The sequence below is a fragment of the Spermophilus citellus genome (assembly GCF_964194105.1).
Source record: "Spermophilus citellus genome assembly, chromosome: 9".
NCBI lineage: Eukaryota > Metazoa > Chordata > Mammalia > Rodentia > Sciuridae > Spermophilus > Spermophilus citellus.
In genome coordinates, this window is record NC_138191.1 from 84,940,141 (window position 1) to 84,967,289 (window position 27,149).

A 27,149-nucleotide genomic window follows, 5' to 3' on the forward strand; every position below is an offset into this window, starting at 1 on the left:
CCCTCACCCTCTGTCTTTACTGAGGCACTTCCCACTTATGGTTTTGGTTATTGTTTTTCATTTCTTCCTCGTGTAGTGTTTTGCTCAAAATGCTTTGCAATGCTGGTTTTCTGGCTGCAAATTCTTTTAACTTTTGTTTATCATGAAAGATTTTTATTTCATTGTCATACCTGAAGCTTAATTTTGCTGGATACAGAATTCTTGGTTGGCATCCATTGTCTTTCAGTGTTTGAAATACATTGTTCCATGACCTTCTTGCTTTCAGTGTCTGTGATGAAAAATCCGTTGTTAACCTTATTGGTTTACCCCTGAATGTAATCTGTCTCCTTTCTCTTGTAGCTTTTAATATTTTCTCTTTGTTCTGTATATTGGATATCTTCATAACAATGTGTCTTGGCGTTGGTCTACTGTGATTTTGTGTGCTCGGTGTCCTGTATGCATCTTCAATTTGTATATCTGTTTCCTTTTTTATTTCTGGAAAGTTTTCTGTAATTATTTCATTCAGCAGGTTACTCATTCCCTTGGTTTGAATCTCTGTACCTTTTTCTATCCTGATGACTCGTAAGTTTGGTTTTTTTTATGTTATCCCATAACTCTTGGATGTTTTTCTCGTGATTTTTTACCAGCCTTTCTGAGTTGGCTAGACTCTTTTCAAGATGATATATTTTGTCTTCATTATCTGACGTTCTGGCTTCTACTTGCTCCACTCTGTTAGTGATACTCTCAATTGAGTTTTTAATTTGGTTTATCGTTTCCTTCATTTCTAGAATTATTGTTTGATTATTTTTTATAATCTCTATCTCCTGATAAAGATGCTTAACTTCTTCTTTTATCTGTTTATGTAATTCATTCTCAATGTGTTCTTTCCCTGCTTGAATTTGCTGTCTTGTATCCTCTTTAAGGTTCCATTCCATCTGTCTAAGGTGTTTCCTGAGTTCTTTATATGACCATTTTTCTGATGACTCTAGGTCCTCCTGAATATTTAGGCTGTCCTGCATTGTTTGTACTCCTTTTCTTCCTTGCTTTTTGAAGCTGCTCATGTTACTTCTTGTTCTGTTTGACTGCTGAGTTACTGTTTACTCCTATAAATTTATTTGATGCTTGGGAGGAAAGGTATTAGAAGGGAAGGGAAGAAGTCACTAAAGAGAATGAGATTAAGCAGGTAGAATTCAAGGAAGGGGGGGATAAGAGAAATGAAAAGACAAAAGAAGAAAAAAATAGGAAATAAAAAAGAAAAAAAATTTAAAAAAAGAATTAAAATTAAAATTAGAAGGAAAAAAATTTTTTTAAAAATTGTAAAAAAAAATTTAAAAAAACAACAAGAAAGAAAAATGAAAATGAAAGAAAAACCCAAATCAAAAAAAAGAGAAAAGAAAAAAAAAACTAATAAATGCAGTCTTAGAGTTTGATTAACGTCTCTTCCAGTAGGTGGCGCTGTGCCCACCATGCCAAGTTTCTCCTGTCAATACGCGGGAACCAATCACTGTGCAGCCGCTCCTCCCAGACTGGGCGAGTCTCCAATCCTGAGTGCCTAGGGCCTCCTCTTGTGTCTAGTCACTTCCCACTTATCCTCTAGCCAGGCCCCTCTCACGGGTGCCGCTCACCACAATACTGGTTACACACTAGGTCCGCTGCTCCCGGGAGCCCTGTTTTCATGAACGACTGGGCGCACTCTTCCAGTTTGCCATTCCCTCAGACCCTAAGTTTGTAGAGCTTGGGGCTGAGAATCCTCAGCGAATTTTACTTGCCCTCCGGTAGCCACGCCCCCGGTAGCTGGTGCAAGAGGCCTCAGTAGTCAGCCCTGGTGGGAGCGGTAGTTCCGCGCCGTGGGTCCCGCGCCACCTCTAATTCCCTCGGGCTGGCTATCGCGCTCACGGGAGAGCTGGGAGGGGCCCTTACGGGAGAGCTGGGAGGGGCCCTTAAGGTTTCCCCTATGTGTGGAGAGGGAAGGCTAGGGAATTACACACCTGTAGCCGCAGGTTTCAATGAAGTTATCTCCTCCACCTCAGTCTGATGACGTCAGTTCTCTGCCATGGTGGTGTCTCTTGCAAATGGCAACAGTTCGTTTCCCTTTGCCGGGCGACCAATGCAACGGGTGGGTCCTTACTGTCTCTCCCAAGCCCCGTTTCAAACCTGTGGCCACTACCTATGAAGGCTCGGTAGGCATTTACCTCCGTAGGATGAGAAGGGCTGACCAGTTGTTTCAGCCGGATGGATTAGTGCTGAGTCATAGCTGTTTGTCTGCGGGAAGCAGGCGAACGGGAGCTTGAATTCAGCCAATCCGGGCTCAGTGTGTGTTCTGAGAGGCCCAGACTGTTCGCCCCAGATCCACGTCAGCTCAGCATTGCCTGGTGATCCTGAGCAAACAGATTTAGGTTGTTTAAGACTCCCTATGCCTGCACAGCTGAAGAGGTCAGAGACTTGATCTCTCCGCGCCCGCCACCATGTTGGAATCCCCCCACCCTACTATTTCTTGTTTCACAGAATGACTTTACCACCTGTCCAGTCACAGGAGCTCAAAATGTAATGTTTATTCCTGTCTCCCTCTCTATCATAGTCCATCACAAAGTCTGTAAAGGCATTATCTAAATAACTCCCCATCCAGCCATTTCTCTTCATCCCCACGGCCCCACCTTGGTCTGTCTGATATCATCTTGTGTTGGCCACACTATGCAATAGCCTAATTGCTGATCTCCTACTTTCTTTATCATCCTCTCAGGATTTGTCCTCACACTATGATTAAGATGATGAAATGGAAGTAAGATTATGTTACTTCCCTACTTAAAATTTTTGGTGGATTCCCTTGGGTTTAAAGAGCCAGATTCTTTTAATGGCCCACCAGGCCTTGTGGGCTCTGGCCTGTGTCATCTCGTGGGCATCATTTCTTACTACTCCACACCTCAAGCCATACCAACCTTCTTTCAGTTCCTCCTAGGTGCTCTGCTGCCTCCCACCACAGGACTTAACGTAACTGTCATAAAATGCTTCCATTCCCCTTCCTTACAAATTGGTTCCTTTTCATTACTTTCATGTAACTGGTTATTTCTTTTGATTACTTTCATATAACTCTATTTCCATCCTTGGGAGAACCTGCATCAGTTCCTTGGCTGCAGCCTTACTGAATGATAGGGAAGCTTTTCTCTGTTTGTGTCCTTCTGCTCCATATCCCCAGTGTCTACTAGAGCCCTTGGCTCATGGTTTGAACCCCCCAAAATATTTTTTAAATTAATGAATCTATGAATGGGACTGAAAAATACTAATTCAAGTCCTTGACTTTTTTACTGGTCTTCCTTCCTCCTGGAATTCAGGCCTCTTGGCATTCCTTTCCAGATCCATTTGGTCTTTTGACTGCTTCTCATTTAGACTTGTTAAGCTCTTTCTCTTAATCTGTCATTTGTCAGAGGGCTTTGGGCTGTGATCTTTTGTGATGGGCAAAAAAAAAAAAAAAAGACTCAACTTTGACTCCTGATGAGAAATACTCCCAATTACCTCCCACCAGATGGAGTTAGGCATTATGTTCTTTATGTCTACCTCTAGTTTAGCACTTCTTAAAATGAAACTGAATTTTTTATTTGCACATCTGTTTTTCTACATCCTCCTATATGTAAGGCACAGGCATATGTCTTAAGATAGTGCTTAGAAAATGTTGGGAGATGGTTAGGGCTTAGAAAATGATACCCCAAAGCGAAGGCCTCAGGAGCAGTTGTAGAAGGAAACATCCTCTCTGACCTTCCCCTACACACATACACACAAACACACACCCTCCATCTCTCACCTCTCATTCTCCAAGGCAGGCCGTAGAAACTAGAATTCATCTTCCCCAAGGTGGTTCATAGAAACCAGATCCCTTTACCCCCAAGCCAGCATAAAGCTTAAAAGTATTACTCTAACTTTCCTCCACCTTTTTGGGTCAGAGTTGTCCATAACAAAATCTCTGGTCTATTATGTTTGATTGTAGGCCATAAAATGTTCCTTCTAGAAAGGATTCTTTCCATACCCAGAAGAAAGGAATGCTGCAGAGGAATGGCCATGAAGAATCCAAATAGACTATATCATATTTTTTTGTGTCCAATTATATTTCTATTTAGCTGCCCCTGCTCCATCAAACATAAGCATAAAAATGGATAGTCACCCTGGATCTTTGGATCTCCAATCTGAAACCTCCATGTTACATAAAACAATGGTCAATGGTCGAATAAACTTGTTAAGCTCTTTCTCTTAATCTGTCATTTATTATAGGGCTTAGGGCTGTGATCTTGTATGATGGGCAGAAAAGAATTAACTCCCTTTCTTACCCCTTCAGACTCAGTATGTGTTTACTGAGTTACTCAACTGTATGTGCTGAAGCACCAAAATGAATTAGTGGAGGCTCCCCTGTCCTCCTTCACTGCTCCTTGAGCACCCCTCCTGAAACTATAAGCCTGATGGAGGACTGTCTTCCTCAGTGAAAGGGAGATGCACACTTACCACAGCGTGCACAACTACCATGCTCTCCTGCTGGACTCGCCAGGTAAAGCAAAGTGCTGAAGGGGTACCTCTGCCCTTTAAGTGGTTTTATGTCTCTAAGCATGTGATTTCCCAGGCCACTGAAAGGAATTGACAATGTGTTTTTGGCTCATAATTGGTGTTATTTGAGAAATTAGAGAGAAAAAATAGGCCATAATTCTGGGAGAATTTTCCATTTTCTAGAAAGAGCCTGGCACTGCAGTTGGCCAAACATAGCATCAATTGTATGGAAAAATCCTAGAACAGATTATTAATATATGTTTAGTAGGCTCTATTCAAGAAAGAAGTAGCTGGCATTGGTTCTCTAATGGTCAAGTCGTGCTATCATCTCTTCTCAGTCAGTTAGGATTGAGGAGGAGAATGCTGATCTGAAAGTTTGCAGGTGACTCATCACTCCTCCATTCCATGTCCCATCCTGATTACCATTTGTACTTACAATGTTAATGAAAATATAAAATAGATTATTATCGAAAATGAGATTACAGATGTTGAGGGAGCATTGGAGTTAATGAATTATCAGAATCAGAATTCTAGATAATATTTTAGGCCCCAAATAATAGCATCTAATAATATGAAAATTTTTTTCCATGTAAGTGTTATCTCATTTAACCATCATAGTAGGGCATTAATATTACTAATAAATATCATTTATTCTATGCCTGGAATGTATCAGACTCTTTGCATCTAAGTGATCTCAGTCTTCCTAAATAAACTTTTGATGCAGGTATCATTCTTCATTTTTACAGAAAGAAACTGAAGATCAAATAAGTGTGTTCTCTAAGGTCACAAAGGTGTATGTAGCTGGAATTTACAAATAGGTCAATCTGACACCCCAATTGAAAATTCTTTCCTGTATTCTACTGGTTTTTCAGATGAAATGAAGTAGGAAAGTATAAACTGTGCATTAAGGTTCAGAAATTCAATTGTGTAAGTAAAAGAATTGAGAAGATTCAGTTTAGGAGTGGTTCATGTGAAAAGACATGGAAGATTTTGTTTGTCTATAAGCCCCTTATGAATCATCCAGGTGAGTCACTGACATCCCCCAAATGAATACAAGCTTGGGCTTTGGAACAGGGCCCAGAACAAACAAGGGTAAGAGTTACACTGTGCCCTACCATAAATGAAATACAGTGCTTGGTTCTGGGACATTGAACCTAAGGAAACACTGTTATTTGAGCAAACCCAGGATAAGTTGACCAGAACTGTGAATGAAAGTCATATGAAAAATGGTAAAAGAAACTACAAGGTAGAAAACATTCTACCTCTAGTTATATACAGCTAATATTTGTTAATGCATACCATAGCCCAGGTACTAATGTTTGAGCATTAACTCTCTATGAGGTATGATGCTAGAAATGTAGAGAGGGGAGAAAGCACCCAGCATGGTCCCTGCCCTCACAGGTTACAGTTGGCTTGTAACCAGTTGGATTCCCAAGTCGTGGCCTGACTCTTCTTAAGATTTCCATGTAGGATAATGCTGGGGATGTAACTCAGTGGTAGAATTGCTTGTTGAGTGTGCACAAGGCCCTGGGTTCATTTCCCGCACTACACACACACATACACCACCATCACCACCATCACAACAACAACAAAACCCTATGAGGAAACTAGTAACATCGTGTAGTCCCATCGTAGCTGCAAGTTAGGTGAAAAGTCCATTGGAAAGAGAAAACTAGAACATAACCAAAATTACCATCAAAAATTTCTTGACTATGCCATGCAGGCCATGATAGGTGCAAAATGAATGTCTAAAGACACATGAGTGAAAGCCGTAGCTCCAAGCATGGTTTGGCTCTGAAACTGTGATTCTCTACTCCCAATCACACAATGGAATGACCTGGGAAAAACTTAAACAATCTGATGCTTTGGGCTCCACCAAGATCACTTCAATCAGAAATCTGGGAGGAGAATGGTGCCCAAACAACAGTATTTAAAAAAATATATATTTTCCATGTGATCCTCATTTGTAGCAAGGGTTAAGGACCCCCTTCTCAATAGAAAAAAAAAGACTTGCAAATATTTATAGCTATAGGCATATTAAAAAATCATGCCTGTAGCACTTATAAGCAATCTACTTTGGTCACTAAATCAGTGGAAGCTCTGCAATGGTGAGGTATCATCAGAAGTCAAGGGTGATGGAAAGTCCTGGGGATGCTGGCTCTGCAGCACTGGCTTCTCTTCCCTTGTCTTTGCAAAGAAATTCAGTAATTTCAGCTTATTAAGTGCAGTTCTATCAGAGCACACCCTCCTACTTGTTAATAGACTACTTCTACTTACCACTTATAGTAAGAACCATTGCCAATTCTTGTTTTTTTTGTTTGTTTGTTTATTTTTTCCCAGTTCTAGGGATTTATTCAGGAGTACTCGACCACTGAGCTACAACCTCTAGAACCTTTTTAAATTTTATTTTGTGACAGGGTCTCCCTAAGTTGCTCAGGCTAGTCTTGAACTTTTGCTCTTCCTGCCTCAGCTTTCCAAATTGCTGGGATTACAGTGTGTGACCCACTGATTCTTTTTTGCAAATTCCCCCCAAAATACACACACACACACACACACACACACACACACACACACCTCTGTATAAATTTTTAAAATGCTGACTTTTAAGATTTCAACAAAACATTTAAGTGCTTTGCTTATGCTCATTCTTTCCAGAAAGAAAAGCCTAACCATACAACTAGCAAGATAGTCCTTGGATCATTGAGAAGACCATGAAAGTCCATCCCAGCTCTGTGGATTGTGGTTTAAGATGACTCTGGACCTCAAATTTGTCCTGTGTGGAGGGAATCAGTGAGTCTCTCTGACTACATTAAGCTAATGTGCTATGCTTCTGATTCACTTTTCTGAAGCACCCAGCCAAGCTGAGGACGTCCTGTATGTCTCAACACATCACATTCTCAAAGCTGGTTCAAGGTGAACAAAGTGGTTTTTTGTGCTTTTCTTCACCACCGCCCTGCCTGCACCTCTGAGCTGAATGAACAGTTGCTGAATGAACAGGTGGGATTCTTTGGTAATAGATTCTAGAACCCCAGTTTGATGTTGATCAGGTAAAGTGTTTGACTTTCTTTGTGGGTTACAGTTGGAGAAAAGAGAGGGAAACAAGATCTGCTTTAAAATACATCAGAACTAACCACAAAATAATTGGGCCTACAGTCTAATCTAATCATGCTTTTGTTTATTCACCTCATATAAAAGTCTCTTAGGAATGCATTTGAGCACAATATAATAATAATAATAATAATACTATAACATACATTGTGAGAAACTTGAAAACAGTAAAATGTCCACCTGAAACAATGCAGTGTTTATAGACATACAAACCCATTGGTCATGCACATTTGTGCCATTTTTTAAACTATTGAGTCACAATGCTGAACCGAAGCATGAAACATATTTTACAAACTGAAACTGACACCAGGAAGAGGCCTAACAAGTGTTATCAGAAGAAGCTTCACATTCGCATAATTTACTACATCAGTTCACATTTTATTATAAAAATTCACATTGTTTTATCATTTTCTTTCAGAATGAATTGGAACATGACATTGTCGCTTAGTGGCAGGCAGGAGGCTAGCTCTTCAAAGTCAGTAGTTTGGGAATACTTAGAAGAATCATCTGTGAGCAAATGTAGTGTTGCTTTTTGAACCGAAGCCACAATTATAGTAGAAACCGGTTATAACCCAACTCATGCCATACACAGACTTGGATAGAACATGGGTAAAAACAACGTCCCATCGCCCCCTACCCCTATCAAACCATACAAAATAAAAGCTCAATATAAACCTTTTAGTATCGAATATGAGAATCCTGTTTGCAAAACCTGTTCATAAAGGGGCTGTGCAGTATTAGGAACTCAGACAGGGAGAGGGCAGGCCCTCTTAGCAAAAGGCCCATCCCTGTGCTCTGTGCAGAGGGGCCTGTGTCTCTCTTAAGCAATGTTTGGGTTATAGAATACACAATACAAAACATAACAAGAAAAAGTCGTAACTCTTAGGCAGAGTTTTCTACACAAATTCAACACCACCATTGGCAGGCAATGTTAGATATATAAATTAATAACTTACAAAATATTACAGTATATACATGAAGTAATAAATACACGGTTATAAACAGGAATGGAGGTGTTAGCGCAGAAGGCAGTGCAAGAGGAAGATGGCAGCGTTAAATGGTGACTGGCATAATGGAGTGACTAGAATCATGGAGTGAAGGGGGTAGGCAGAGAACAGGATGGGGCTGTGCAACCCACAGAGGCACAGAGGCTTCAGGACACAAGGGGCACACTGCCTTATTGAGTGCTATACAGACAGGCTGACATGGTGAACAATACAGCCACCCCGCCCCCCGCCCACCTCATCCCCTATTTTGTTCAATGTTATTCTGCTTAGAGCAAAATAGTGAGACCCTAGAGAAAAACTACTGTTAGAAGCCGGCAAACAGGGCTGGGTTACCAGGGCCACTGTGGAGCTAGACTGGACAACAGGGGAAGGAAGTAGAATGTGGTTAGAGCTGTGTCCTTCCGGTCTGTTTGCAAAAGTTAATTGTAGTTAAAGCGAAAGATATTGCCCAAGAAAGAAGGAAGACTATTTTCTTTCCTTCCCCCCGCCCCCCAGAAAGAGTAAAAAAAAAAAAGTGTATGTCAGCTCTGAACACTTATCTGTGGAGAAGTTGGTACTAAACTCTAGGTATTCAACAGGCATTTTTAAAGACATGAAAATGTTTTACAAAAAAGGCACACAGGTTGGCAGACAAGGGGACAGGTGAGCAGATTTATAAATGAAGTTATTAATCAGTGAGTTCAGTCACTTGTCGGGACAGGTCCCGAAACTTAGTGCAGAGAGATCTCTCAGTTTTGTGTCTTCCATTTTTCAAGCCATTGAGTCGCGATGGGATACTGGCCTCCACTACCATAATAAAACTTCAGCTCTCCACCAAGCCTGCAGGCCAGGCAAGTCAACCACGGGATTCCTGAGCTGCTATTTGCTTCATGGCCTTGCATTCTGGCTCCAAACTCAAGTAACTGCAAAGGCCAGGTGACCTTTGTCCGGTGCAGGCCTTGCCCTGGTGATGGGCTGGCCCTACCATACAGCTGGCATGCTTGTCAAGGGTGGAATGTTCGTCTCCACATGAGCAGGGAGATTATGTGTCAATTGGGGACTTGTCTTCTGTCACAATGTCCACATCATCAGTCTCTCCCAGTGAATCCCTGTTTTCTGGATCGATGACACAAAGTGTCTTTGTGCTGCTGAAATAGTTGTGGCCCTCTCCCTCCTTTTCAGGTCCTTCAGAATCCTCCTCTTCCAGGGTTAGTTCAAACTGAAACTTCTCCATCAGACCCTGGCAGTCTCTGTTTCTTTCATCCAGTGGTGGGGAGGGACTCTGGGGTATCATGCTCTGATACCAGTTCCTGTTGTCTTCTAACGTGTCCAGAATGTCCTGAGCGTCGGGTTGTACCAGATCTGCCCAGGTCTCCCACAGTGGATGGACAATGTAGTCAATGAAACCAACCTGGAGAAAAATAAGATTACACATCTGTCATTGCAAAGGGCCCTTGAAAATCAAACAAGCAGTCTTGGTTCCCATGCTAAGAGGGAGCCATTCCAACCTCAGAGAGGTCAGTAATACCTATTGCTTTATCAGAGTGCTTTCTCTATGGTAGGTCCTACCCTGGATGCAATATATGCAGCATCTCTTTTCATTTTGCAAAGTAAGTATTGTAGCCTGCCATTTGCAAAAGAAGAAACTCGGGAAATTAAAGATCTTGTAGAGGTCACATAACTAGTAAGTGATAGAGCTGGAACTGAGTCCCAGCTCTGTCTGATTCCAAAGGCTGTGCTCTCACAATATCACACTGCTCTTCCTTTTACATGTGCCAGGTAAGAAGACTGGCTGTAACACTAGTGTTGGGAATGACTGTGTCACTCCTTGGACTCTGTGAGTCATTCTCTGAAGAAGGCAGCCCCAGGTCTAGAGTGTTCTGACTCAACATTCTTTCCCTGATAACTTCAAAATATGCTGTTGTGCCAGAACAACAGGAGTGGGCATCTGTCTGCTCTGGAATTTCTCAAGTTCTGGGGGCTGCTTCTGACTTGTAGAGGAGTTTGATTAAAAAAAAGAACTTGAAAATAACTCAAGCCCCGAACAAACAAAGATCCCCTCTATGGAGATGCCTGCCATTGTTTTGGATACATAGGACACATAGTCATTTCCATCAGAAGAGAGAAGGAAAATAAAAACAATTAAGCAGTTCCTTTTGCTGGTGTTCCTGTGAATAAATCCAAGGCTTACGGTTTTGTTGTGGTTTGTGTAGGGGCTATGCATCCTGCAGGAGCTAGCCATGTGGCCTCATGTCGACCTCTACATTGTCAGACAAACAGGAAACGTGGGGGTGGGGGCAGGTAGAGAGAGAGAATAGACTATAGTTGGATGACGGAATGGAATTCCCCTGTCATGGTCTTGGGAGCTAGAGAGATGCTGGCTTGGGATTCATGGGGAGATGAGCAAGGGCCCCTAGGGGACATTACATGGCTATCTTTCCACTCCATTGGAAACTTTCCTGTATTAATATTCTGGTATTTGTCCAATCATTCGATCTATTTAAGTTGTTACTATATACATAACACTTGATCATATGTGACTCTTTCAAATATCTGGTTCTTTCTTAGCCTTCAAAAACAAGATTCACACCAAAGTTGGGCCATCTCTGATTGACATTGGTTATGACAACTTGACTGTGGATGAGTCAGATACTTCTGCCCACACTTCATCCCTCCTCCCTTCTACTTCTTTATGCATATTTAATGGATTTGAGACTATTTTCAAGGTGTTTTCCAGGGACCAGAAATCAGCTCAAGGCAATGGAGAAAACTGAGTGAGCTGAACCCAGTGCTGTCATTTCCTTTCCTCGTTTGCTTTTGTTGCTGCTAAGAAATGCTTAGGACATTTTAAAAAGGTAGGGGCTAGTTGCTTATTTCCTAGCTCATGGGATGAAAGAACCCACAGATTCCAAGAGCACACAAATTCCATGAGCTCTTTACTGCCAGATGAATCAGATAAAGTTCAACAGAGGCCATCTGTGGGAAACACCAGAGCGTGGTGGGGGTGGGGTGGGGGGTGATGTCATGGCATCCGGGAGACCTGACCAGTGATGGAGAGTGAAAAGCTTGGGTGGAGGGCAACCGGGTGACTAAGAAGAGAACAGCTGTTTCACTGGACACTGGGGAAACACCTGCTTTATCTGCCTTGCATGGTTGCTTGGGGATTCACGTAGGATAATATATGGGACCACACAGAACATCATATAAATATAAACCATCACTGTTAGTAAGAAAAATGTAAATTACTTTTTATTTTATCTTGTTCCAGTTAAAGCTCTAGGTTATTTGATTTGGCCCAGATTATTTTAATTATATCTTGGATCTTTATAGCATTTAGATCACTTTTACAGATATTAAACTAATTTAGTTGGATTTCTCTAAGAAGCAACAAAATACTAACTGCAAAGAAACTACATACGGATACTATAAGTATATACAAATATGGGGCTTACAGGTAGTGGGGAAAGAGGTTAGATTCTAAAAAAAATCAGTCCCAATTTTTTTGTGATAAACACCTTGGATATCCCATAAACCCATTTTGAATCATAGCACCTGGTTCAACCCATTTGTTGTCCTGAAAAAAAAAATCATTTCAGCAGGTCTTGAAGCTATTGTAGGAAGACAGATACTTTCTAGTATACATATTCCACAACTATTAGCATCTGGGGTATTTCTGCAAACACACACCCTCAAAGTATTATTTCCCATTCTCAGAACACAGAATTTGTAGGTTTGGACACAACTGGAAAATGCTAGAATATTCCTAAAGGCACAGTTACAAAGTGGAAAGGGGACACAGACAGGGCTTGGATGCCCTCTGATGATGGTGGCAGTGCATTTGATAATGGAGAAAGAGCCACAGCAGAGAACTGGACACAAGAGTGAGGAGATGAAGATAGAGCTACAAGAATTCTGGAGAAATGGGATGGAGAGACAGCAGTAGTCAAGGATCAGCCAGATTTGCTAAAGTCATAGATGACTATCTAAATGGTTTGGGTATACACAGTCCAAATATTGATGGGCTTCTGATGACCACTTCATTCCTGCCCTATGAAATTGAGTGTAATGGAGAAAGCTGATGAGTCATGAGCACAATGAAACTAACAGTGTGGCTGTCATTTCATCATTTCATATGGAGAGAGAGAGAGAGAGAGAGAGAGAGAGAGAGAGAGAGAGAGAGATATTTTGTTAAAATAAAGAAACTAGATAGAACTCTCCAGTTCTACAAACACTAGAAATCACAAAAATTTCTCCTTTTGAATACCTGGGATTTTTCCACAGAAGCTGTGTGTTTATCACACATTGGGCTAATCTCCATTCCCCTCTCTCGTTCTTTGTCTCCTTGTTGGAAAAATTCCTCCATGATGCGATCTGTCCATTGTCGATACAATTCCAAGGACTTGGTGGGGTTGCTCAGGTCTGCACAGTGTACCATGTTGCGAAGGACCTGAAATCATTGAGTTTTGGAAATCCCATAAAATTAAGTGTAAATACTGCCAGAACATCTTATCCTTCTCTTATTTGTACACTTAGTACCAAACCAAGAACATTTTAGTTGCATTATAATTATGATACATGCACCAAAAAAAAAAAAAAAAAAGTGTTACAGTGGTGCTGGCCAGAGTTGATTATTTATCATTATGGGGCCCAAAGGGGGATATAGATATAGATATTGACAAAGATATCTTCTTAAATTGATAGTCTTTGAATTTAAGAATTGAAAGGGACACGGGAGTTCAGATGCTGCTATCATTTCCTTTCCTCAGTTTGGAAAGCATCTAAAGAATTACTCAAAGTAGATGTCTTCAAGTTTTCTGTTTGTGGAAAGAGGAGACTAGCTGATAGCACTATCTATAACCAAACAGACCTAATAAGTTTTAAGTCAGAGGGATTCAGGTTCAAATTATGAGCTTTGTGCACCAACAGTTATATATGTCCTATTATAAAAAGATTTTGCAACTTATTTTTAGAACTAAGAAATTCAATAAATGGAGTTATGTTTTTCTCATAAATGAGAGATAAACTTGAACATCCATTTTCTTCAGCTTGTTCTTAAAATAAGGCCAAAGTTGTAGTAGCAGCCTAGGACGTATCTAACCGAATGGCGCTTCCTTTTTCAGGATGTTATTTGTTGTGCTTTGTAACACTCCAAAGTTCAGCACATACCTGTATACGATCCGTATAGTTGTCCAGAAGGAGAACGCCTGAGCTTGTCACTTTCTTTGTTTCTACCATTGTTTTCAGGTCTGCCAGCAGGCTCATGTGTTTAGACATATCAGTTGCTAAAACCTTGGGTAAAAGCAAAATGAAAACTCTCGATAAAGTTAGTCTGTAAGACAGTGGAAAAAGTAAATGAGGAATATACAGAGGTTGATTCTTACCATGTCGATAACCATTTTCCTGAGTGTCTGACGTTGCTTCTTGGTGAGATTCTGGAAGATGTCACAGTGCTCTTCTTGGAGCAGTTTGAAACCCACAGCCAGGTGATGGTTTTCCAACACAGACTCATCATTGTACATCAAAGCCAGTTCTGAGTCTAATAGATAGGAAAAAATGATGCCTTTAATAAGCATACAATAAAAGTTGTATAATGAAACATTGGGAAATCAGATTTAGTTCTCACTAGATGATTTTAGAACTATGGCCCATAGGTCCTTGCCTCTTAACATAGTGCCTCTCTATAAACAGAAGTAGTCAGTTTCATCTATGCTTCTGGTAGATACTGGTGAATAAGATTTCACTTTGATTAAAATTCACTGTCTCTTAAAATCCTTTTTCAAGTTCTTCTCCTCCTCTCATGAAAAATATGACATCAAGTAGAGGCATTCTTGAGCAGCTGAATTGCATTTTTAATCTCAGCTTGTAATTTCCTTTGTTTCCACACATTTCATACTTTAGAAAAGAACAAAGTAAAGATGACACTAAACTTCATCAAGTATATTAAGCTTTCCAAACTATATCCACTTTTATTTTTAAATTTTATTTATGTATTTACTTATTTTGTGGTAATGAGGATTTAACCTGGGGACACTTACTCACTGAGCTATACCCTGAGCCCTTCTTATTTAAAAAAAAAAAATGTTTTTGAGACAGGTTCTTTTTAAATTGTCCAGGCTGGCTTTGAACTTGAGAGTTTCTGGCCTCAGCCTCCTGAATAGCTGGAATTACAGGCATGTAACACTGTGCCTGGCCTATCTTCCCTTTCATATATGTTTCCCTCCATCTCTGGTAATTGTGAGTTTAGGATTTTCAAAAAAGATAAAGTGCTGGTGTGATTTTTTGTTTTACCCAAAGAATGTAGCTTTTTTGGTGATTTCAGTAAATGTGACACTAAACATCAATAATTTTTTCGAAGAATCCTGATGTTGACATTTCTGCCTTCTGGTTCTCTATACCAGAAAGAGTAATATCTAGGTACCTAAATCACAGCTTTCAGCCCACCATTTACACAGAAGAATTGCAGAAATCTTGTGCAGAGCTCTGCACTACAAACTCATGAAATCACGCTTTCTCTTAACAAGCCTAACAACCAAGTGACGTAATGTGTTACAGTCAGAGGTGCTGTTACTCATATACCATTGCTTTCATCCTGTGCTTTGAGTTACGTCCTGAGAAAGGGGATGGGATCTCTGAAGTTATATGAGTTCCCTTGTTCTGGTCACCCTATGATCAAGAGCAAGCATCTATAGATGGCTATGGTACAAAAAACTTGAGCCTGTGTGGCACTAACTGGCCTGTATCTGTATTAATTCATGAAAGCACGCTTAGCCAGCTGATGCAACCCGTGTAGACAAGCAGCTGGCTGCAGTTTATGTTCTTTCAATAGAAGAACACGTTTTTTTTTAAAAAAAAAACAGTGTACCCCAAATCCAGATTACTCATTCTGATGATAGAGGATGAGGACTGACAAAAAGGACTCTTTTATAGCAATGAGCTCAAACAGTATTTTTATAAAACTATCAGTGCTTGGTGTTAATCATGACCGTAATGGGATAAATAATATCCTCAGAAGAAAAAGTACCTGAATTTTCAGCACAGAGAGATAGAGCATTAACTGAAGGAATGAATAAATCATCAATAGCATGAAACTGAACATTTTGAGCATAACAAAATCTTTGAGTATGATTTGGAATCCTAAGGCTAGACCAAACCAAAAGATAGCTGGGTCACTTTCCTTGGTACAGATCAATCCATGATCAAATCTGCATAATTGGAAAAGAGTGTGTGGCACTTTTAATGGCTTTCCCTTGAATTGTGAAAGGCCATTCCATTGCTTTTTGGGGAATCTTATTTCTGTTTGAAGCTTCTCTGCCTCCCCAGCGGAGAAGGACCCTAGCATGTTATGATGTAGTGTGTGAGAGCCCTACATAATACTGAAAGTTGTATGCATCCCCAAGCCTTTTCTAGTCTTACTGGATAATTCTACACATTATTCTTTCCTTTCCTAATGTATTTCCCAAACTTTGAGTCCTTTTTAGGGCTTCCCTCTGACCCTCTCCAAGTTCTCTCTGTAGCCCAATCAATGAGCTGCCAGACTGGACACAGTATCCAGGAAAGGCCTGACCCAATTTGAGTGGAATGGAAGGATTACCTCCTTATCACCCTTGTTATTATCTATAATGAAAACATGAGGAGGAAGAAATGCAGTGAATCAGACAATTATCTCAAATGCCTTTTTCTAGTAGTGAACTCACTTGTGTTGATGAGAAACTGATTGGAGACTCCAGGGTGATCCACGTCGTGGATGGCAGCCGCAAAAATGGCAGCCAGGATTTCTAAATCGGTGAAGACGGCCTGTGGAGCAAAGTGAGTGTGTTTAATGCCATATCCAATTCACCTGTCCTGCTCGTTCAATTTCATTTGAAAGTAATGCACTTCACTCTTGTTGGGAAAGGGATTGTTGATGTATAAAATATGCTAATTTAATTAAATGCAGAATCTGTTCATCAGCCTAGTCTTTGTTATGAAAGGCACGGTGGCCAGAGCTCACGCCCACATCAAGCCCGCAGGCTGAGGTTTGGAAGGTCATTAGCACCATGCTCATGGCATGTGAATACCTGATGTCTGTTTCTTGGATCAGTGGTATGGCAGCACAGTGCTTATGGAACACAAGCACATACAAGTCAAAGAAGCGAGTCAGACTGGCTCTGCTCTTTATATTCAGGCTGAGTAACTTAAGAGGAAAAAAGGTTAAATTCCAGACTCGATAAGATAAGCAATAAATTATCACTCAAAGCTAAATTTATAGTGTTGTCCCAAGCTGTCATATATTCATTAATTCATTCATTTAATTCCTATCCACTCAATCTCCACCACAGGCAAGATCTGAGAATGTTACCAAGAAGTGAAACTTAATGCCGACTGCTCAACAACTTCATGTCATGTCATGAGAGTGTCTCTGTCCCCACCCAGGCACATTGATTTAAACCTGGTATTTATTAGGTATATATTGTTGCTGACTGTAGGACAGAAATGTCTCTCCTGATCCTCTGTGATTACTTAAATCTTCTAGGCCTTCAAATGCCAGCTCAGCTTCTACCTCTCCCCCAAAGACCAATCCTATTACTCATGGACATATTACACTTTCCTTTTCTAGAAGCTTGTGGCACTCATAGCCAATTTCTTGCCACATGATAGTTATCCTATCAATAACACTGCAAGGGTTATAAATGGTGTTGTTCTGCTCCATGATATTTATAGGAGCATAAAAACAATACTCTTTCTTTCCTTCTGGGGATTCAAACACCCTTAGCTCCATCTCACTTGCCCAAGTCTTTTTGGATTCCTTTTCTTAGAAAATATGAAAACAAGTGACAGAGTTCTGGACAGTTTAATCTATCTTTAATTTCTAAAGTGAGTCTGAAAATGTGACTGGTTAGGGTTTGGCTAACCCCTTCCTGCAGTGGGCCAGCACATTTTGGAAGTATCTGACCACCATTTCCATGTGCCCAATGATAGCATGGCTGGGCCATTGCTGATTGTACTGTTAAATATGAAAACGTTAATCTGTGAGAGAGGGAGTCATGGCCATCTCTTCAGATCTTGTCAAGTTACACAGAACATGGTTCCTCCTTGCTTCTACATTATTGATTTCCTCTGATGGAGATTTTCAGTTACTTTTTCTTCAACCTAGAGAATCAGTTTGCTGAATTTTCTAGAAGAATAAGCCTATAGATGCTTATTCCTAATAGGAACTATACAGAGCATTGTATAGTATATTTCTATGATCCTCCACAGGGCCTGTGATGGTGTTGGGCAATTCTGATCAGTGCAAGCAGGTTGAGGATGTATGATAAACCAGATGTTAAACAAGACACAGAGATACAATGTATCCCTTTACCAGGAATACAATGAAGACAAAGCTTGGACCCTGCTAATTGTTTGAAAATTAAATAATTTTCAATTGGAAGGATGTAAAGGGAGGGTTCTTCTGATAGTAGAGAGCAAAGTAAGTAGAGATGTAATACCTTTTTATAAATAATCCAGTGGATGGATGCTATATGTAACAAAGAAGCAGTTCAAGAATTTGAGGTCATCCACTTACATTATTTTTGTTAATATATTGCATATTGCATGGCATCTTTAAAAGAGGTTGAACAGGTATGAAAAACAGGTTATAATTACTCACATCTAATGCTGGCGTAGAAAGAAGAACATGGGTTGACTGGGCTACATCAGCAGCGTGCAGGCTGTTATGATATGCCACGTCAGAATGGTAATGGTCCTCTAAAGTCATCATGTAGGTTACAAATGTGTCAGATGAAATTTTGAATGTCTTTAGGAGGTCTCTTTCCTATGTGGTAAAATGGTTTAGAATATGAATAAGCAGATGTCCAAAAATGGAGGAAGGTGGGGCTGGGGATGGAGCTCAGTGGTATAGCACCTGCTTCACATGCACCAAGCCCTGGGTTCAAGGTTTAGTCCCCAGCACCACACACACGTGCACACCACACACACACACACACACACACACGAGGAATTCAAATTACGAAAATAAACTGTGATAGAATAAAAATATCACAAAGAGATATCCAATTGGATAACCAACATTCATTCCTGTTTACTCACCTGAAATATGGCATACATGATGCACGTTAGGGGCCGATTGTGAGAGTATCCAGCCACATTAAAGATATTAAGGCCCCATTTATTCAGGTCTTCCAGCTCCTGTAATTCAAATTAGAGAAATTTAGGAATAAGGATAATTTTTAATATTTTCTTTTAGAGATGAAGGGGTCTTGCTGTGTTGGCAACACTGGTCTCAAAACTCGTGAGCTCAAGTAGTCCTCCTGCCTCAGCCTCCCATGCAGCTGGAACTACAGGAGTGAGTCACCATGCCCAGCTTTAAATATTTTAAAAAATATTTTTAAGTTTTATTTTTTGGGGGGGCTGGTGTTATAGCTCAGGGGTAGAGCACTTGCCTAGCACAGGTGAGGCACTGGGTTTGATCCTCGGCACTACATAAAAATAAATGAATAAAATAAAGGTATTGTGTCCATATACAACTAAAGATTTTTAAAAAATTGTTTTCTTGGACATTGGGTACCTAAGTCCTCAGAGCATTTATGTCATGTGCTCTAGCTGCATGAAAATCTGAGAGTGGAATGGCTCAGGAGGCTGGGTGTCCTTATCATAATGACAAGTTTGTGCATATTTTTTTTTTTAGAAAAGAAACAGTGTGTCTTCATTTGTAATAATTTTGTTGCTGACCAACTCTGCCATGCGTCACTCCTCAGCCATTGTTGCTTTTAAAGATAGCTGCAAAGTGAATAGAGATCACTCTGGTCCCATTTCTCTGATTCTCCCCTTGCTTCTCACTGGTCCATCAGTAACAGCTAGAAAACTGCACCAGGGAAACTCCTCTACCCTTTGGTTATTATCACTGAATTCAGGTCAGGGAGACTCAGCTGTCAGAATGTGCAGAAATAGGCCCCAATTTAATGCAAAAGGTCAGAAAGAATGCTGTTCTTGAATTTTATTCCAGGGCTCCGAGGCCACAGATAGACCTGGAGGAAGCAACATCCAGATCTGTGTTGTGGGATTATTCCAAGATTATCTGATTTAAGGAACAACTTATTCCAGACTTAATAACTGCCCACAGGCTTGGCCCCATGTTTAATCAATCTTACTCTAATGACAGCTTTCAGCAAGTCTCACTGAATGATCATTTCCCCAGAGTGAGCTCCTTTCACACTCTCACCAGGCTAGGTGACCTCAGCAGTCATTTTGTGTTGCCTCCTCAAAGATATATGAATATTTTCTGTGCCTTCTTCCAGTTTGAGGGTTTGGGAAAAGGAGCCAGTGCTGTCCCTGTCTCCTCATTTCTCCTCTAGCCCTGTCAATTAGTGCAGATTTTCCCCATAGCATAGAGTTCCCAAAATATCCTCTGGGATAATTCAGACCTGCCCACTGGCTTTCCCTTGGACTTTCCCTGTATTCTTCCCACTACTAAATTCAATTCAGGATAAAAGAGGGGAAAAAAAAAAACACAAAAAGCCTTTTGGTATGGAATAAGGATCTTCAACCAGGTGCCCCAGCATAGACAAAAGAGAACACAAAAGACCAGGCACAGTGGCACCTGTCTATTATCCCAGCTACTCAGAAGGCTGAGGCAGGATTTCAAGTTCTAGGCCACCTGGGTTACATAGTGAGACTTGTCTCAAAATAAAAGATAAAAGGCTGGGGATGTACCTCAATGGTAAAACACTCCTAGGTTCAATTCCCAGTATAGCCAAAAAAATTTAAAAAATTAAAAATAAATGTCATGTAGGACATAAGTTTCATTATCATAAAGTTTAACAAAGTAGAAGTGATTCCTACTATTTTCTAAATGATGACGGGCCCCTGTGTGTTGTAAAGTTAAGAGCCAAATGCACACAATCCCAGCTCATGCATACCTTGGCCAAGTGATCTTCATTCTCGGTGTTGACTCCAAAGCGGGAGATGCTTGTATTGTTTAAGCTTGAACTGTGCATCAGTTTCTTCACTCCGCTTATCTGTGTCATGAGCTGCTGCTTCTTTTTCTTCTCTCTGTCTTTCTGGGTGGGAGACGGGATCTCCACATCATTCTGCTTGTCTACAACAGACAAAGAAATATGTTTTAAGTTCCAATGAGTATGCCCAGAGATATTCAAAATAACGCTAACTGTGGGTAATGGATTCTGACTCCAACAAAGAACTCTCATAGCATGTGCTCACTGGATAAAATATGGTCTGTTGCTCCATTTTATGCTAGGTGAACTGAGGCCCAGAGGAACTAACTAACTTGTCCAAGAAGAAACAGGGAAAGAACCCAAGCATAATCTTCTGTTCTTCTGTTCTCATTTAAATTTTTTTTGTTACAATGAGGTAACAGCATTTGAAAAAAAAAGTGTCTAGCTGCTATAAAAGTTCTTTATTTTATGCTATTAAAAATTTCAGCCATCAAATATTCTATTTCACAGTAGATGTATCCTGAGTACTTCTGGAAAAAACAACATATCTTAACTCTTTCAGGCCACAGAGATGGCTGTGAGGGTACAGAAACAATAATTGATTAAATTGCTTAACCACTACTTCATTGAACTAAATGACACCCTGTGGCCGAGAAAGAGTTAATGCAGCTTTCAGAAGTGGCGGACATTTATCTCTGCTTGTTACAGTGAAAATTAGTACAAAGACAGCTTCTCCATTTGAAAATGACATGCTTCCAGATGGCATGCTGGCATCCACACTATCTGCGTTTAGACTCTTAGAGATGACAGCACAGTCATATGCTTTCCCCAGGGACCTCTGCCTGCTCACAGGCCCTGCTGACACTTCATCAAAGCAAAGCGAGACAGTACCAGCTTCACCTTCACCTTGCCACCTGGTGACAAGGCCGGAACAGGGTATTCTCTATTCCCAGCACACCCTGCTGTGGTCTGTAGGGGATCCAAGCTCTTAGACTATAGCTTTTACTTAGGGAATAATTTTAGTCATCTCAATTAGTTCAGGGGTTTCCAACTTAATCCAGAATCAGAAGCACCCAGGAAACTTTCGAAATATACAGATTGACGGGCCCCACCCAGCTCTATTGAAACAGTATTTTTTAAAAGATTCCCCTATGACTTGGATAAACAAAACCAAATCTAAGAACCTATGACAATCACACACTCTTATTTTTCAGATGAAGTCAGCAACTTGACCAAGCTCAAAGAACAATTTATTTAACAATTTTTTTTATTCTGCAATTACGTTGTTCCAGATAAAACTATTTAAGAGCATAGAACCCAGGTCTTGAGGTTCCTGTTAAAAATCTCTTTCCTGCCATGCAATCTCTGGCATAGAAACCATACATTATTTTTGAATAATAATATTTCTTCCTGTCACTTTATGCCTAATAATCACAACTTTTTCTAAAATGAGAGGCCACAATAACCCGTGCCTTTCCTGGCCATCATTTTTTCACATCTGGTTAAGAGGCTTGAAATTCCCCTATACCTCTGCAGATGTAATAACCATCTCTAGTGGGACTAGCAGCTTTCCCCCTTTGTTTAATTAAAGAGTCCCTGCAACAGTGAGTAATTGAGCTGAACTACTGCTGTGTCTGGAACATTGCAATAAAGAAGAAGGCCATTATTCACAGAGTGCCAATTCAACTTTAATGGGAGTTTCCCTGTGCAAGCATTGGAACAACTGATAGGCTTCCCTGTTCTGAATTTCCTCTGTTAAATGCTTAGCCAGCATAGTGTGGAAATAGCCTGAGACACAGAATCAAAAAAAAAAAAAAAAAAAGCACAAAAAACACAGTGAATTTACATATACAGAATGTTCGGAATAGAGTGGGGGAAATGGTTGAATGGTTGGCCACTGTAAAACAAACATAAACAGACACAAAATAATGGTATCATCCAATCTCTTTCAATGGCATAATCTGAGATGCTTTGCTTGCTGAAGCCCAGAAGCATTTTACATCTGGAATATTCTAAGTTCTAGCTTCAAGACAGTAAGTAAGGAATTCAAAAGGATATTTTTTTTTCTCTTGTCTTTAAAAACATTAAATTGTCATGTAATATTGAAAAATCTTGTTTTATTTATGTTCTCTCCATCTACATCCTGCTTTATTTTCCCATGAAATTATATTCTTCTATTTCTATTTGTGCCAGCAACCTGGAGCCCATCATCATACAAGAGCTACAACACATATCTGGACTAGTAATTAGGACACCATCTTTTTAGATGGAAACCACACAAGTTTCACAGATCCCCAGATTAAGGGAATTCCCTCCTCCCAGGATGATGCATTTTAACACTAAATGATGCTTATTGAGATATTGCTTTTAAGTTTAACATTGCTAAAATCATCTCATTTTGCTCAGAGATGACTGCCATGCTCTGATCAAAGCCTTTTATAGTATCAGAAACTGTTAATAAACATTTCATTTTTAGGTGCAACAATTCTGTTTCCTAAAGACATTTTTTTTCCCAAACAATGTGCATATTACTCATGTCATTTTCTTCTCTGTGTTCCAACTTCCTATCAGGAGTGGTAGGTATTTCGGTCTAGAAATCTAGGTGCTGGTTCTGGCTCTGAAACATATTAGCCAAGTGACCTAGGTTGATTTATGTCATTCTTCTGGACCTCAGTTTTCTCTCTTATAAAATGAGGAAGTTATACCATGAGGACATTAAGGTCTTTTGTAGACATGGCAGTCTATGAAGAAGGCTTCATGGTCCCCTGGGAACACCTATCATGCTCAAAAGATATGACTAAGAGTTCTAGGTTCTGCACTGGCAGTTTGGAAATAGGCTTTGTTTGTTCATTTTTTAAGACTGTCAAATTGCAAGGCTAGGCTTCATCACAGAGGACCCAGGTTGCCAAGCATGTCTTAGTAAAACAGATAAATTTAGTCCATTTGAGAATCACAGAATGTTTGAGTTGGAAAGGATATGGAATGTCATCTATCCCTGTGCTCCCATTTTACAGATGGAGCAACCAAGGCATCTTGTTTTATATAGTTTTTCTTCTTTTATTTTCCTAAGAATTCCAATATACCTGTCTAGTCTGTTAATTGGGGTTTAGCACACATGTATTCCCCTGTACACCATCCTCTTAATGTTAAGAGCATGTAAGGATTGGGATTCCAATAACTTTCCTCAACAATTTGTTCTTGATTGTTTAATTTTCAGAATAATGAGAAGCCCAAAAATTGGTGTTCCTTAAGGGATGTGCCTATAAGTGACTTAGTGAAACCATGTCTCAAAATAAAAACTAATAAGGGATGGGGATACGGTTCAGGTTCAATCCTTGGTATGGAAAAAAAAAAGTAGACATCTATCTGTTCTTGACATATAGTTTTGAGACTGAAAGTTTATCTGTATATTTTTTTTCTTTTTCTTTTTCTTTTTTGGTATCAGGAATTGAACCCAGGGGTGCTTAACCACTGAGCCACATCCCCAGTCTTTTTTATACTTTATTTAGAGATGAGTTGCTTAGGGCCTACCTAAATTGCTGAGGCTGCCTTTGAACTTAGGATCCTCCTGCCTCAGCCTCCAAGTTGCTGGGATAAAAGTCTTGTGCCACCATGCCTGGCTTATCTTTATATCTTATCCAATTTCCCTCTTTATAGCCAATGATGATTTAAAAAGAGATTAATTAGTATAGTAAGGCCTTCTTGCTATCCTTGGTAAATGGATGTTCCAAGAGACTAGGAATGAAGAGGATTGTTTTGAAGGATTAAGGGCTCAGACTTCATGGATCTTTAATAGTGAGAGTCTCTTATTACTGTGGGTATATATGTGACTGTATGACCAATGTGATTCTGCAACCTGTATACTCAGAAAAATGAGAAATTATATCCCATCTGATTCAAATGTATGATATGTCAAAGTCATTGTACTGTCATGTGTAACTAATTAAAACAAATAAAAAAATAGTGAGAATCTTTTCTGCAAAGACATATAAGCCATTGCATTTTAACATTTAACTAAAACAAATTATTGCACTTAATTAATTTTATTCTTCTCTCCTGTAGTCAATAACCTGTAAAATGTAACTAAAACAGTACCCAGCTTATGCAAAATAATTGAATGTTCCAAAGAATAGGATTTATGAAATGGTCAATGGAGGATTCCTGTATTCAAAAGAATACAGGAGAAAGCGGGGGAAAGAAAAGGCTCAATATGTCATGTTTCCTCTTCAATTAGATCCTAGACAATTCTGGGAGATAGGAGGTATAAAAAATTCTTCCTCTTTGTTCTCTGACAGAGGTTGCTGCAAATGCAGCTGAAAAAATCCAAGGGCTGCAGATACATATAGAAACAGAAGGCACTTGTTAATCCTGCTCAGAGACCATTGGCTGCACAGTAATGTGCCAGCTTTGTACTAGGCTGCTCAAAGAGAAAGCTGATTGATCTGCTGCTGATAGCAGGAACTGCTTTGGTGTTAAAGAAATAGGATTGATCTTTTCATTAACAGAACTAAAGAGATGTGCATCCATAGGCATCAAGGCAGATGCTCATTGATTTAATTATATGTGACTATTCCAAAAAGGAGAGTGTGATGGTCAGCTGTTACAATGGGTCATTTCCCTGGAAAATGGAATTTCTTAAGCAAGTATAATTCAACACTAATTGAAAGTCAACAGAATAAATATCTAAATGCTACCCATTCACTTTGAAGTACAGATTTGCCAATTCTCGAGGCCATATTAAAGAAGTCAAAATAGGTTCATTTTACAACAGAATTGCCTTTAAGCCTGAGATCAGAAATCCCTAATAATCAAACAAGATGCATGATGGTAATTGAGGGTCTTTCATACAAACCTTTTTGGTCAGTGTCGTGTGTTAATGTAACAACGGAGAATGATAGGTAAAGGATCAGAAGACAATGATGCTGCTTAGAGAAGAATCAAATCTTTTAGAGATATGAAAATTCTCCTCTTTCCCACTGTTTATTTTTAAGAAATAACTTAGCAAAGCAGTCATCAAATTACTTCCAAAGCTAGTTCTCTAAACTCACTATGGAATTAGTCTTCCAGCGTATCCCTTAAAAAGCACCTTTTTCTCAAAGCCCAGTTATTGGAAGAATGGAAATAATACTGTGTCAGAGGAGCTAATGGAGTTGTCACTAGGGTTTGGGGAATTGCATGTTCTGTGCTACTTCAGAGATCTTGGCAGAGATGGAATTGGGCTGGTAGATAAGAGGGACCTACAGTCATATAAGTCAGCCCATAATAAACGTCTGTCTTTAATAGCATTTGTATTCATTTCTATTTATTAACTTAATAAGCATTTGTACTCATTTTCCCCCATCATTTTCCTGCTTAATTTTTTTCCCTTAAAGATTGGCTTCAGTTCTTATTTTAAATGGATTTTTTTTATAACTTAGCCCCATTCCAAATTCACATGGAATATCCTTGATGGGTTGTGAAATTAATCTTGAAAAAGTTCAGTTATGGGACAGCTTTTTTCCCTTTTAATATCTTACCTAAGAAAGTATTTGAAATGTATTCAGACACCTGGTTCCCTGATCGGCTCATCTCTGAGAGATGTGTCAGCTCCCGGTTCAGCATTCTTTTGAACTGTTTGTAAAGAAGAAAAAATGCATTAACCACCTAAAGAAAGAGCAAATTATCACTTTAAATGTTTCCAACTTTACTTTCTAGGAACCAAGAAACTGGACTAGCAGATACTGTTAGATAAATGATACCGATTCTAAAGAACATAATATCCACTTAATTTGAAATTATTCCAACGTCACTTTAGGAAAGAAGGTTTTCTTAAGATATTTTAGAAGTAACAACTGATTTTTTTTTGAATATTCAAACACAGGAAAATAAATTCCATAGAGGTCAAATTTTTTTTTTTACTTGAAAAATGAAATCGCTTTTAAAAATACATTTGTGGACAATTAACTCTAAAATATAATTGAGTTGATAACCTATTCAGCGTAAGGAGAGTAGATGTAAAGTTTAAAGGAAAACGAAAGCATTCTTTAAATATTAAGTTGAGTAAGAACAGGATTAAAATACATTACTGTATATTTAAATACAATTTCACAATCAGAAGCCAGTGGGTTAAATGAACACACAAATCATTACGGATGTTTTCCACTTCACAGAAAACATACAAATGTAAAGGTTTCACATTCTATCACACACAAAACACAATCGAATTAACCCACCTTGATATAACCCCAAGATACAGATAACAAATAGTTTGCCTCAGGCATTTTGAATGCTCTTCTTGATACAATCCACAAATCCCTTTGAAAGAATTCAGTTCTGAGAGAGAGCAATCCCGAAAGGATCAGGAAAGCCCTGCAGATCCAGTGGTAAAATAATCAAAACTTAGAAAAGACAAAGCCTCCAAAATTTATGGCATTTCCTAATCCAAACAAAGCCCATCACGGCACTCCGTTCTTGTTAGAAGCCTATGCTCCCTGCTTATTTCCTGGCAGAAGAGAGTAATGAAATCAGGAATTGTACAGAGGAGCAAGAGTCTGTCCAAATGCATTCAGCTGGCTGGTTTGAAACACTTATCAGTTATGAAGAATCCTGGTGGCCGCGGGGGGTTTCCACCCTAGAT

General features: G+C 39.6%; 1 protein-coding gene across 4 annotated transcripts in view; it reads right to left on the reverse strand.

Annotated features, from left to right (window-relative positions):
• Positions 1 to 7,669: 7,669 nt before the first annotated feature.
• PDE4B (phosphodiesterase 4B) overlaps positions 7,670 to 27,149 on the reverse strand; it is a 540,698-nt gene continuing 521,218 nt past the window's right edge. For all 4 annotated transcript variants that reach the window (XM_081308892.1, XM_081308890.1, XM_081308891.1 and 1 more), the window contains 9 exons: positions 26,050 to 26,143; positions 20,498 to 20,676; positions 18,669 to 18,767; positions 18,229 to 18,393; positions 16,295 to 16,394; positions 13,982 to 14,136; positions 13,767 to 13,889; positions 12,865 to 13,047; positions 7,670 to 10,011 (listed from right to left, as the gene is read on the reverse strand). In XM_081308892.1, coding sequence (XP_081165018.1) covers positions 9,643 to 10,011; positions 12,865 to 13,047; positions 13,767 to 13,889; positions 13,982 to 14,136; positions 16,295 to 16,394; positions 18,229 to 18,393; positions 18,669 to 18,767; positions 20,498 to 20,676; positions 26,050 to 26,143 — 1,467 coding nt within the window. In that variant the 3' untranslated portion in view covers positions 7,670 to 9,642. The remainder of the gene's footprint in view (positions 10,012 to 12,864; positions 13,048 to 13,766; positions 13,890 to 13,981; positions 14,137 to 16,294; positions 16,395 to 18,228; positions 18,394 to 18,668; positions 18,768 to 20,497; positions 20,677 to 26,049; positions 26,144 to 27,149) is intronic.